Here is a 14,544-nt window from a genome sequence, read left to right on the forward strand (position 1 = left end):
CAATCCCCATAATAGAATTATACCAAACTTTTGTCATTTATATTACCATATGATTCTATAGCGATAATAGCTCCAGATCTATTGCACACACATCCTTTCTGTAATATATTCTATTTGCATTGATAGCAGATTGTAATGGTATTCTCTACATTTCTTATATGAAAATGTCATGACATTAAACTTCTCAAAGACATTATAGTATCTTTGTGTTTTCTTTTTTTATATACTTTAGCTGCAATGAGACATGTCCACATGGCTTTTTTGGATCCAACTGTTCAAATGTCTGTGAATGTGATGGTGGTCCTTGCAATCCAATGTATGGAACTTGTCTGCTCAGTAAGTCCCTTTCTTACTATAAATAGCATTTCTATCCTGTCTTCATAATTATGAATGGGGTACATCTTGTATCATTTCCGACCAGAGTTCTTTATATACTGTAAATATTTCTTGTCAGACGTTGTTGTCAATGTCAATGTCATGTCAACCCAGCAGAGGAGACCAGTCAGGTGTTGCATGGGCAGGTGGTGCACCCTAAACATGCCACTTTGTGAAGATGCTGCCATCCTCATATACGTGATAAAACTGCGTTAAAGTCTGATGAAATGACCGAGAGGTCAGTATGATAGGGAGAAGAGGGCATACACCAACTTTACATACCGTTAGGTATGCATGAGCCATGAATTATGCAGGAAAGACTCTGTAATATCGAATTACATACATGATATACTGTATACAATGTAAAAGGAATCGTATCCCATTAGCACTTAAGATTTAATTACCTAAATAAAAGGTATTTAGGTTTATTCCACCATGTGCTAAGGGGTGTATTTTAAACAATTTGCAGAGCCATTCACCCTGGAAAATTGCATGCACATTCTGTGCGCATGCAGACAAAAACAAATATTATTAGTATATTTTCTTTCCAAGTCGAATGTTATATCAGAAAATAACACGTTTGGCCGCTTATGGAGCTGAGGAGCACAGGAAATTAGATTTTATTTCCTTTTTATGGCCTGATTTATTCCTATGAGGAGACATACTCATGACGGCCTCCAACGGTCCCTAGATGTACGGTTTACCTATAGGACTGCGATGGCGAACCTATGGCACATGTGCCACAGAGGGCATACAGAGGCCCCCCTGGTGGCACATGAGCCTAGGTGCCATTTGTCAGAGCCCGCACACTCTAGGTTCTCACCTGGGGTCCGGGATGCTCAAATCCTATCGCCCGGCAAGTGTTTTTTTTACATTTAGCCCTGATGCGGGCAAGCAACAGGGTTAAAGTTTTGTTTTTTACCTTAACCCTGGTCTTTCCCCCAAAGCAAGTTGTCTGTGTGTGTGTGAGGCTCTGCCACAAGGCGAGGGCCTGGACAGGCTGGCCCGGTTCCTGTGGTCGGGAGAACCATGGGGGACCCCTTGCCGTGCACTATCTAGGATGGAGAGCAGACGTCTACTGCTTCAATCCGCAACGCGCTCAAAAAGCTCTTCAAGACCACTAGCCATCCTCCACTGCCAAGAAGAACCTGGCCAAGATCACCGGCCTGTCCCTCACCCACTTCAGCAACTGGTTAAAGAACCGGAGGCAGCAGGACCACAACCTGTCAGAGGCGCAGTCCAAGAATTGAGGCAGACGGTTGAGAGGTGATGCATGTGTAATGATGTCACGTCTAACGTAATGGCGTGCATACGAGTGACACCCTGCTTGGTCGCTGCTGGATTTGTGACTTGTGGATTGGCTTTGAATGTGATTAATAGATTTTGTTTGCTTAGATCCCTGGTGTCCAAGTTGCGGCCTATGTGCTGGATGCAGGTCTATGCTTTATGATTGTTGATTGCATTAAAGTAGTTTTAGGTCTGTCTTCTAAGTTGCTATCAATAAAGTTGCTATCAATATTTAAATACAGTTTTGGTTAAAATAATTTTTATATCAGGATAAGTAGATTGTCACGAGGGACAAGTAGATTAGCCCCTGCTTTAGTCCTTGGACAAGTAGTTTAAAAAAAAAAAAATGTCAACACTCCTGTGGGGTGTCCCGGGCAGGTCTCCGGTGTCCCACCGGTCTCCACGTCATATTGAGTTTGGTGGCAATCATCTTTAAACCTGGAAGGTGCCCGGATCCTATTTAACCCCTTTGTGACTGACGACGTACAGTGTACGTCGCCAGCACCGGGGCTGTTTAAACAGACTCCCGGCGACTTTTGCCGCCGGGAGTCTGTTTAAACTTACTATAGGGTCTTGGCATTCAGAAAATATATAATGTTGGGGGGTTTTACGTCATTTTCAGGCCTAAAATGTGGAATATAACATGGGTGCAAAAATTGAAAAAAGGGCCTCAGTCATGAAGGGGTTAATATATTGCCGAACTGTCAATATATTGAATGAATATCATCTTGTGTTGGTCTAGTGGAGGATCAGTATGTTCTGCATCTTTTGCTGATGCAGACCATACTAATTGCTCCCTCACCGCTCACAGGAAGGAGAGATTAGTATGGTCTGTCCAGGCCAGAGATGCAGATCACACTTATCCTCCACCAGGATAATCCCCAAGTGACCCACTGTACCCCAGGTATGCAGCCCCCCTCCCTGCAAAACAGGTAAGCAGGAGAGGGGGCAATTTTTAATTATTATTAATCATTATGTTTTTATAAATGTTTAAATATGTGTGTTTCCCTACATAACCCTCAGGCAGTGATGCCAGCGCCCAAACTAAAACACAATACCAAACTTATTTTCAGTGTTGGCACTTTGAAATAAATAAATTGATTTTGCGTTGCAGTTGGGCACTCGTGTTCAAAAACGTTAGCCATCACTGCTATAGAACCATGTCCGAGGCTAGCTCCTCTTCACTAAAGGTGAAACTGACCTTTTAAAAGTCCAGGACCCGTTTTAGTATGTATTGTTAGAGCTGTATCAAGTTTATTCTGATGTTATTGTTCCTGACACCAGAACAAGAAGAGAGAGCTGTGGGAGCGGGAGCCGCTTAAAGGGATCCCCTGTTTTAAAGGTGCAGGTTCTGAAACAGTTGGAAACAGTTGAAAAAAGTGATTGCAAAGGGTTCTGTATCCAGTTAAAATCTTCTTTATATATTCAAGGCAAAAAAACAAACATGGCAGTCCTGCTTACGTGCTTTAGCCAAAAGAGACCTTAATCATAGCTATTATTAAGACCTCTTTTGGCTGAAAAACGTTAGTTAGACCGGTATGTCTTGTTTCATGCCTTGAATAAATAAAGAATATTTTAACTGGATCTAGAACCATTTACAAACACTTTTTTCTACTTTCCAGGTCAGTGACTCTCTAGGTACAGAGGCCAAATCATGATAAAAATAAGTCAAAAGTGGCAGCTCCCATGCTTCTTTCCCCAAAGGTTATTACTGTGACATTTTGCCATTTGAGACGACTTGTTTAGCTTTAATTTAGTCAGTTAACCCCTTCGTGACTGACGACGTACAGTGTACGTCGCCAGCATCGGGGCTGTTTAATATGCCAAGGCAAAACCTATTTTGTTAGTTTTGGATAGGGTGGGTAAGAGTTGCAACCACTGCCAGATTTTTACTGCTATCTCTGGTACCATTAGAGACATTCCCCTAATTTCCTGTCCTGCTGAAAATGTTTTGCTGACTGAATGTGATGGGATCTCTCTCGGACAAAAATAAAAATGGTTTTAGAGTAGGGGAAGGTTAGAACTAGGGATGCACCGATACCAGTTTTTCGGTAACGAGTATGAGTACCGATATTTATCTTTTGGGACTCGACGATACCGAGCACCGATACTTCCGCTACCATGGACCTGGCTTCCAGGCCAATCAGAAAGCCAGGAGGCGTGTCACTACCCGCCGCCGGGCTTCTTGATTGCCCGGGAAACCAGCTCCATGCTGTTTGGCCGGCTTGATGCTGATTGGCCAGGAAGCCGGCTTCCCAGCCAATCAGCATTGAGCCGGCTGTTTTGCATTACTCGCTGTCCGGCTTCCTGATTGGCCAGGAAGCCGGCTCCATGTTTCCCCGCGGCACAGCCGGTCAGAGGAAATCTCCCTCTGACCGGAGGTTCTGGTATTGAGGGTAAGTATCGGAGCATTTGGGCAAATACGAGTATATATACTAGTATCGGTATCAGTGCATCCCTAGTTAGAACCCCTGATAGATTTTTATTTCTGTCTGTTTACCTGTTGCAGATTTTCCTTCACTTCCTGTCTAGTAATATCCCTTGTACGCAGGACAGAAAGTGAGGAGAAAAAAAAATCCTGGATAGCAGTACAATCCAGACAGGGGTTCTCTACTGGCATGCATTCATTAATGAACATATCTGATCTTCCTGCACAGCATCCAGCCAGAAGGAAGCAATCATAGCCGGAGTTCTCGTTCCCATGTGCCTGCTCTTCATCATCTGCTGCTGTTGTTGTTGCTGTGGGAACAATCAAATGGACAATAAAAACAGGTAATCTACTTCCCTAATCAAATTCTCAAATCATAGCAGGAAGCTTCTTCACAAACCTCTTCACTGACTTTATTTTTAGGCAGTAGGCTCAACACACCAGATATAAACTTACTTATTTTAAAAAAAGGGACAGTCATTTGAATCCAATAAGTGTTAAAAATAACAGGCACATGACTAAAATAAAGATACTTACTCCTCTGTTAAAGCTTCATGAATCGAGTCGCATGTATACAAACTTTTATAGACTTTTATAGAGGACTCAGTCATATTATGTTGTTTGTTACTCAGGTCCCACGTTTTTCCCCCACCCATTTGTATGCAATTTAAAGCACGTGAACGTGCAGGAAAGTGCTTGTTTTCCTGAACGCATTTGGGGTGCCATTAACAGGTAATGGCACCGCAAGTGTGTTGCACATTTTTGATGCGTCCCGTGAGCGCACGTCAAAGCGTGTGGGTTTTTTTTCTGCGTTTTGCACGTATTCACAGAAAGTCCAGATTCCCATGACATCAAGATGTATGTGGGCAGTACAGTGGCTTAGTAGTTAGCACCTCTGCATTGCAGCACTGGGTGTTCCCTGTTCAAATCACGGTCAGGACACTATCTACATCGAGTTTGCATGTTGTTACTCTGCTTATGTGGGTTTCTTCTGAGTACTCCACTTTCCTCCTACACTCCAAAGATATACTGGTAGTTTAATTGCTTTAAGTCAGCTTGGGTATGTATGCATGTGAGACAGGGACCTTAAATTGTAAGCTCCTCGAGGGCAGGGACTGATTTAATTGTGCAGTGCTATATAATTAGCTATAATAATAAATGCATGTTTATGCAGTGTGTAACTAGTTGAAATGGCAATGCTTGATTATGTCTAGTCTATAGAGTACCATGTATTATCAGGCCTGTTTTCTATTCACCGCTTTAATTCATGCCCTTTAAAGCGGAGCCTGGTCACATGTGGTGTGGAGTAAATATGAAACAAATACTGAAAACAACAAATCTTTCTCACAGTTCTGACACTGTTATATGACACATAAAATTACCAAAGACCAGTTTCATTACTCAAAAATGTCAGAGAAATCCCAGTGCTAGCAAAAGCGAATCTAATAACGCCCACTGTACACTTGCTGACATTGGGAGGTAAAGGTTATGCATTCCTGCAAATGTGTCAGCCTGCCACCTGGTGGTGATTTAACAAACTACAACATTTACTAATAGGTAATCTATTCAGCTTTCAAAGTATTTGTTGGACAAGGCTGTAAAAAAGTAACCATGAACACTGTGATCATCTCGCTAATTATTCACAAACATGAATTACCTACTCCTAAATGCTTACAATGAGATTAAGAGATTCATGATATGTGTTTTTAAAAGAGAAAGAAGAGCGGACATACAACATCATTACATTTTTACATTACATAACATTTATCAGTTTTCTGCTCTTCTTCATTGTCCAGTCATTGTCAAATCAAAAATTCTTGCCAGCTATTCTCTGTTATTTTGGTCATTTGTAAAAGGGGAACCCAACATTGTTTGGCACATTCAAATTTGGCAGTTTTGGTACACATTAAAATCAAGTAAAAGAAAGAGATCACTTTGTATGGACCGGAATTCAGGATTGTTTTCCAGGGTTGTGGGGAAAAGGGTAATACCAGATAGGTACAGTTGCATTTTGGTAGCATTTTAGAGTTGTATGTAGTAAAAGGATTCTATGAAGCTGGGCACAAACAATTGAGACAAAGACTTCAAGTTGACTTCATGAAACAACTGATGGAGGTATTTGGTATTTCTAGCATAGCAGGATTCAGAATGAGGAATAGCAAAGTAATGTGGTAGGAATAGGTTGTCCCAAGTAGGGTTGTTCAAAGAAATAGACCAGATATCATGGGGTAACAATTTGACTACTTGGCGAAGGATTTTTAGGGAAGTTCTAAGAACGTGGTAACCTGGTATAGATAACAATGGATTTCTATCAAACTACACAGGGATTCGTAAGAGGACATTATGGCTGCCTCAGTTGCATTGATGTAAATTAGCTGGGAAGCCAAATAGTACAGTTGGAAATTAGGGAAGGCTAAACCAGCCTGGTGTAAAGCAACTCTACAGATCAGCAAGATAAATCAGGGCATCATCTGCATATAGAAAAATGCGCTCCGCCAGGAAGTTAACACAAAGTCCCTTGATATCAGGAGAATTCCGTATTAACATGGCTAGGGGCTCTATGTCTAGTGCATATAGGATAAATGATAGGGGACACCCCAGCCTCTTGCCTTTACAGATGGAGCAGGCATCAGGAATGCTTTGATGGATTTAGATTCTGGCTACTGGAACAATATATAATAACTGAATCCATTTTAGTTTATTTGGGCCTAAAACAGCAAATACATAAGGCCATTCCACACTGTCAAACTCCTTTCTTGTGTCTTAGAGGATAATTGCTCCAGTAGTTTGAATAGGGAAATTGCAGGTTATGGAATAGACATCTGATGCTCATTCTGGTAGATCTACCTGGTATAAAACTGACTGGTCACTTGCCACCAGTAATGGATGGGTTAATTCTCAAAGCAATGCCTTTGTCCAGGATCTTGACATACAAGTTAATAAGGGAAATTGGATGATAGGACTGGGCCCTTATTATCTTTAAGCAAGAGAACAATTAGTATTTCTCTCATAGACGGTAGAAGACTCAAAAATGCTGCGACTATAAAGTCTTTTATTTTTACCTATTAGTTATGCCTTTGTACAAAATTCCATTGTGATTTGCTGGGTTATAGAGACTTTACTGATTTACTGGCTCCCAGTGGTATACTCATTCACATCTGTTTTTCACTGTAGAGTGTCTAATGGAGACAAAGGGTGTTTATCGAGAATGAAGCACAATTTCCAGGGTGCCTTAGTGAACATAAGCTCCCTCTTGCCGTGCTGTTCTATTGGGAACAATAAAGTTTCCTGGGTTACCGGTAAGAAAAAAAGCTCAATGGTACCTTATTGTTGATCACTTTGGTTTGTGACAACATTCTACAAAAATATATTAAAATGTAATAAATCAAGCAATGTTTATTTTTTGTCTAATTTTGAAAAAGAAGTTGAAGTTATGCCTATTCAGTTCAAGCTGTTTTTATATTTCAGTTTCTCACCATGATACAGAACTTCCTTTCAATCACAGTTTCATTGAATCCCCCTCCACTGGCTGGATCTCTGAGAACTCATTTTCATCATTCGAGTCAGATGAGGAATGCCCGGTCTATTGTGTTCCTCCCAGAGAAGGTGACATATATGTTTTTCTAATTATAGCTATAAGTGCATAGGTATAGGTTTTCACTATATTGTGGAGACGTATAAACTAGATACAGAAAAAATAACTGGCTTTGGAGTTGATAAATCACTTTGCCTTGCATACATAACATATTGGTATAGATATATCATTTATGATATGCCAAGGTTGTTCCCTGTAAGGCCCCTTTCACACGGGCACCTGTCCACTCTGATCAGAAGGGGATTGAAATCACAGATTCCCTGCTGATCGGAGCACTATGGAACAGACACCATCCATAGCCCAAAATCACTGCTCCTTCACAGCAGCACTAGAGAGAATGGTGGGTACACACTGCCCGAGCCCATCTTGGTCCATCATCGGCAGTTACTTACAGAAAAAACATCCAGTTGCACACCACAAGTTTCGCTAAAAAATGTATTAAAGCACATAGAGACACATCGTCCTGCCGTATATCCTATTCACTCTGACTTGTTTCCACCAATAATGGGCTTACTCATAGACTAAGCTGCTAACTCCGTTGGCCGCGAATTTTCCAACTAGCTCCTTCAATCAGCTGATCGAGGCATGCCGGGTGAAAGGGTGCTAACAGCAGCACCCACCATGCAAAATTCGGCCGGATCATTAGCAGAGAATAAAATGTGCAACTGTGTAATATCTAAGGGCTTGTTCACACCACTTACAATGCGTTCCAGCACAACTCCTGCTGGACCGCACTGTATTGCATCTTGGCCGGCTCCCTGCGTGGCACTGCCAATGCTGAAAGCACAATTTTTTCTAATCGCACTGGACCAGATTGCAGGCATTGATGTGTCATGCGTTCTGGTGCAGGCGATCGCACTGCGGGCACGGGACGTGGCTGCAGTGTCATTTACTTCAATGCACCACCATGCCCCCTCCTGCCCCAGAACACAGGGAGCCGGCCGGGATGCGATACAGTGCGTTCCAACAGCTAATTGTGCTGGAACGCACTGTATATGCTGTGAACAAGCCCTAAGACCCGCTATCAATCAGATAAATAGCCTTGGAGTCACTGTCAAATAAGTGTATATACAATTTAAAGTGTTTTGCATATCTGTTATCAAAAAGAGAAGAGCATGCCTGTTGATCCCTGCTAGTGAGGTGATAAAGTTCTGAGCTCTCTGCCTTTGCTGACTGTTATCAGCAGGGGCGGACTGACAACACATGGGGCCCCTGGGCAATATGAAATTATCTGGCCCCACACTATATTCAAAATAGCAGGTCTATTCACTAAAAGGGGAAATTTGTAGAATTTCAAAATCTAGACCAATATAGACAATGTGGAAAGTGAGCTAAATGGCAACATTTTTCTGGTTTGGCTATTGTGACCAAATTCTTGCAGAGGTCAATGCAGAGTGCAGAGGTCAGAAGGAAGTAACGCACAGCATGCAGAGGTCAGGAGTAAGTAACGCACAGCGTGCAGAGGTCAAAAGTAAGTAACATACAGAGTGCAGAGACCCCGGGGGAGCTGTGTCACCCAGTGATACCAGGGGCAGCCGTGTCCCCCAGCGACCCTGCGGCAGCCGCGTCACTCAGCATTCCAGGGGCAGCCGTGTCACCCAGCGACACCAGGGCAGCCATGTCACCCAGAGACCCGGGGTCAGCCACTTTATCCAGTGATCTCGGGGCAGTCGTGTGACACCCAGCGATTCCAGGGCAGTCGTGTCACCCAGCGACCCTGCGGCAGCCGCTCCACTCAGCGATCCCGGGGCAGCTGTGTCACCCAGCAACACTGGGGCAGCAATGTCACCCAGCGACCCCAGGTCAGCTGTGTCACCCAGTGATCCTGGGGTAGCTGTGTCACACAGCGACCCTGCGGCGACTGCATTATCCAGCTATCCCAGGCCAGCTGTGTCACGCAGCCCCGGTAATCTCCTGGATTGTCTCTCTTTGTGGATATGGACCCCCGTACATGAAAGTGGGTAGTGATGCAGTTGGCTGAGACAGAGTGAGTTGAGCTAGAACTACAAATATTACTTTTGCATACTCAAAGGATCAGATTCAGGGCCATTCAGAAGATTTCATCTCCTACCTTACAGGATCCAGGCAGAGGATCTCGGCAGAGGAACCTGTGTGGACCGGCGTCGGGAATACAGCCAGTTTCAATTCTAACACTCTTCATGTCCCAGGGTAACAATGCTGCTCCTCCAAAGATACAGTACAATGAGTGAGCATTGTCACCCTAGGAGAGAAAGTGTGTTACTGGCAGAATCACCAAGTCCAAAATATAGGAAACAAAAATTTGAAAACAAAAAATAAATGTAGTCACAAGTTCTTAGGTTTGGCAAGCTGCAATAGGTTACATTTTTGTTTTTGGGTTTAAGTACACTTTAACTGATTCATTTCAGTTCTGCAAAACTTATCCTTGGTGTCTAAGCTTCAAAACTGGTTACAAAATGGTTAAAGCTGGTCCTAAATGGGCACTGGCTCTATTAGCGTTAGTTCACACCATATGCAGCTGTGATGCACTCCGTTCAGTTTGGCTGCTGCAGCCAAAATACATCACAATTCTTTCCTATGGGCTTTCTCGTGCTCTATTCACACCATTGCAGTCCGTTCCGATGCAGTCAGAAAAAATACTGCTCGTCCTATTTTAGCTGCATCGGATCGCACCAGAATGCATCAAAACGCACCGGAACGCATCCCCCCAAAAAAGGATTGATTGTGTCATCATCCAGGGACTTCCTCTTTGTAGGTAGAAGAGATATTGGAGCCATGGCCGATGTGGATGCTGACATCTTCATAAAATATGTGGAGGAGTGTCCACTCCTTTATTATCCTAAGCATCCCAACTACAAAAACAATCAGCAGAAGAAGGGAAAGTGGAGGGAGATAACTGCCGAATTATACCCTGATTTTTTCTGGTCTGAACAGGGTGCAAAAAGAAAAATGTGGCGAGTTCTCTTTCTCAGCAACTTTGATGTTTTATATACAGCCCAGCTAGATAGTTGTATACCACCCATGTACTAAAGAGTATGCAGAATTTAAAAAATGCATCGGAATGCATCACAAACGCGTCAAAACAGATTGCACTGCAACTGCGCATATGCACGCATTTGTGATGCAGTTTCTGGTGTGAACTAGCCTTTAGAGTTTTGGAAAAACCCCTCTCATTTCGCCCCATGCTTGGTTATATAAGCACTTCGAAAATCAGGTACACGTATGTACAATTTGTGAAGTGTCAATGCGGTAATGTGGTGAATGCATCACAAATAAATGCTGCTTCTTCATTATCCTTTAAAATTGTTTAGTTAATCCAGTAATCAGTCTCTTTGATGTGCACGGCTATAGTTGTATTATTTATAACCAAGGCAGTGAAATAAACCGATAAGGGGGAAGCATTTTAAGAGCAGAGCTCAATCAAAGAAGTTTAAAAGGAAAGAATAGAGTGGCTGCACTGCATCGGTGTATGATTGGTTTATTAAAACAAAATCATAAATAAAAGCTATATACTTTCAAATATCACTTGTAATCCAAGAAGGACCACGTGTGTGTTTTTTTGGTTTCTTTGGTAATATGTGAAAGTTTAACTCCAGCCATTTTTTTTAGATGAGAAAAAGTAACATTTCTTCTATGTTGCTACTTCTGTCAGTGACCCATGTGGGATATTTTCCTTTCCTTCCTGTTCCTGTGACATTATACAGAAAATTAGAGAATAAAGTGTTACCATGAAAGGAAAGCACAGACAGCAAAATGTTTGCCTGTTGGAGAAGATTTTTGAACAGGCAACTTGACAGGGCTTCTAAACCTTCCCTTTGTTATCCAAAACAAAATAAGAAGTTTAGGCAGAAAATGGGTTTAAAGCAGTGGTACCATCCAGTGGCTCAGAACCCACATGTGGCTCTCATGTCCTACAGATGTTATAGACAGCAGCCTCTCACCTGGTTATGATTAGGAGAGGTTATTATTTCCATGCATGCATTGGATTGGTAACAATAGTTTTATTTGAAAGTGATTCTAAAGTTGACAAAGGTTGGACTCCTGGGGACTGTAACACCTACTGGAGATATTTCCACTTTTTATTGTTATCATTATACAGGAAGTATATAGTGTCAACAGTCTGTGCATCACTTTACAATATAAAGAGAGACAGTACATTTACAATACAAATCAAGACAAGAGGGTTATGAGGGCCCTACTTGTGAGAGCTTACAATATAAAAGGGAGGGGCAAGTGACCCAAAATAGTAATAACTGTGTTGGGAGTTGATGAAGAAAGTAAAAATCATATATTAGCTAGAGGTTGGGTAAGCGTCTCTGAAAAGATGAGTTTTCGGGAGAATCGTCTAAAGGCAGACAGAGTAGGAGATAAGCAGATAGATTGAGGTAGAAGGTTCCACAGGATGGGAGAGACACTGAAGTAGTGCTGGAGGCGAGCATGAGAGGAGTTGACAAGAAAGCTATAAAGCAGGAGGTCTTGGTGGAGCGAAGAGGATACTTAGGATATCCTCTTAGGGTGATGCTTTGAGATGAGGTTGGAGATGTAGCTAGGGGCAGAGTTGTGGATGGCGTTGCATGTTATTCAGGGACGGATTTCCCACAAGGCCAACCAAGGCCCGGCCTTGGGGCAGCTGGGGTGTGGAATTCTTATCTCCCGATGCCCGGAACATGCAGTTCCGGGCGCTGGGCGGGTAGCTGTTTTCTACATTTAGCCTTGCTTTGTGCAAGTGGAGCTTAATGTACAGCGGGGAAGCTGCCGCTTTTTTTGTGCAAGTGATCCCAGCGATTTCGCCGAGATTACTTGTATGCAGCCTGCAGTTCTGCCATTATCCATGGGGGGGTTGGCGGGTAGGGGGGTGCATTGAGGAACCTGGCCTTGGGGCAGCAGAGAGAGTAAATCCGGCCCTGATGTTATTGTTAGTATTTTGAATTTTATTTGTTGGGCTAACAGGAGCCAGGGCAGGGATTGGCAAAAAGGTTTCCTTATCCTAAAGGAGAGATAGCCTTTGTGGAGATAGGCCAGTGAAGAGGGAGTTGCAACAGTCAAAGCAAAGATAAGAAGTAAGTGAGCTAATAGCTTGGAAGTGTCATTGGTTAAGAAGGTGCATATTTTGGAAATGTTACGAAGGTAAAGGAGGCACGATAGGATAGTGACAGAAGAGGGACTGATCTTGATGGAAAAGTCAAGAGAAGGGCACGGGGAAAAGAAATATTATGAGCTCAGTTTTGGAAAGATTGACATAAAGCTACATGTATTCAACCTAAAGAATCGGAGGCAACAAATAGCCCTAAAATGTTATTATATATACAATATTTGTTCAAATAGGATTGCATTTCCCTTACAGGAATCTGATTTGTTTCTAATTTATTGACCCTTGCATGTTAGCTTTTCTGCTTCCAGTTTAATAATAGATAAAAGGAATTTTGAGCATAAGTATTAGGGATATTCATGCAGTGTGTGCATTTATTAAGGGTACATTTCTAACCCCCAGAATTATACCTTAGAATAATGCTTGGAATTTTACAAATTATGTCTATTCTTCTACTTTACAGGATTATCTGTTGCTGATCTTGATGGATTTCAGGAGATAAGTTCCAAATGTAATGTGTTTCCTGAAGCGATGGCTTTCGGTGCAGAAGAGTTTTCCATTCCCAGGACATCAAGTAATGCCAAATCGAAAAGGCCATCTGTGTCATTTGCTGAAGGGACCAAGTTTGGGAGTAGAAGATCTTCCACAACTGATACACCTAATCTTGCCAGAAAGCCAAAACTGGCCATAAGCCTCCCAAAACTGCCATCTATACAGTCTCAGACACTTACTGGAAATGAGTCACAGCAGTCCGAAGATAGCACAGATCATTATGACAAAGTAGGCCCTAATCTAGAACCTTCAGAAGATCATCCCAGGCTTCAGAGGTGTGCTCCAACTGGGAGACGAAGGACAATGTCTAATGCTCAAAAGCCGATCTTTAAAGCTGAGTCGACAGAGTCTGGGTTAAAAGATAGTTCAGAAGCAAAAAAGAAAAGCCATAACCTTACAACTGTTTATGTGAGTGTTGGTCCTCCTCGAAAGCCCTACAAACCACGTAGAAGGTCAGAAGGCAATATGGATGGGGCAGTCCAGGCTGTTCTGAAACGTTTTGGCAGTTTTCAGAAAGGGATTCCAAAACCTGTTAGAAAAAGTTTGTTGCTGCATTCAAACTCCAAACTTTCACAGATAAAGAGCACTTTTGAGGAAGATTTACAAATCACAAATAAAGGCTCCCCTGCTAGTAAATTACAGGACAACACAAATAAGAAAGCAATTATTCAAACATCTTCCATGCTTAAAAATGTTCCTGAAGATACACATGGATCTGAGTGGACTAGCATCTCTGAGAAGCAGGATAACATGTATTCTAACTTGCAGGAACCGTTAACCCTGCAACAAGCTCCAAATAATGAACACATTTATCAAAGCCCAGATGAAAGAGAAGATTCAGAGCCAAAGTATGAAAATGTTACCGTATCTAAAGGTTTTGAGAACAGTGAACAGGACCCATCTTCTCTTTATGAAGATGCACAAATGACATGTGAGACTTCCAGCTCTTAAAGGACCATATATTGTATATAACACAGTCATTATACATTGTTGTTTGTGGTTTCATATCAACATCCAAGTTATATGACCCATTTCCTCATTTTTAATACAAAAAGTAATAAAACTTTCTTGATCCCTTGGTGGGGCCTTTTTGTAAAACGTGTAGATTTGTATTTACAGAGGTCATTCGTTACACATTCTAGCTCAGGGGCACCCACAATTTTTCGTCTAGAGATCTACTTTTAAAATGACGAGCTCAATGAGATCTACTAACGAAAAAGCACCTGCATTCAGGGGCGG

At 42.3% G+C, this 14,544-nt stretch overlaps 1 protein-coding gene across 1 annotated transcript in view; it reads left to right on the forward strand.

Annotated features, from left to right (window-relative positions):
- The window catches only part of SCARF1 (scavenger receptor class F member 1), a 31,313-nt gene extending 16,970 nt beyond the window's left edge, over positions 1-14,343 (forward strand). Inside the window, exons 7-11 of the mRNA XM_018573606.1 lie at positions 233-336; positions 4,320-4,434; positions 7,265-7,389; positions 7,559-7,696; positions 13,217-14,343. Of these exons, the coding sequence (XP_018429108.1) occupies positions 233-336; positions 4,320-4,434; positions 7,265-7,389; positions 7,559-7,696; positions 13,217-14,256 (1,522 nt within the window). The 3' untranslated portion in view covers positions 14,257-14,343. The remainder of the gene's footprint in view (positions 1-232; positions 337-4,319; positions 4,435-7,264; positions 7,390-7,558; positions 7,697-13,216) is intronic.
- The last annotated feature ends 201 nt before the right edge of the window (positions 14,344-14,544 follow it).

This window comes from Nanorana parkeri, unplaced genomic scaffold, assembly GCF_000935625.1.
Source record: "Nanorana parkeri isolate BGI_ZX_2015 unplaced genomic scaffold, ASM93562v1 scaffold48, whole genome shotgun sequence".
Taxonomy (NCBI): domain Eukaryota; kingdom Metazoa; phylum Chordata; class Amphibia; order Anura; family Dicroglossidae; genus Nanorana; species Nanorana parkeri.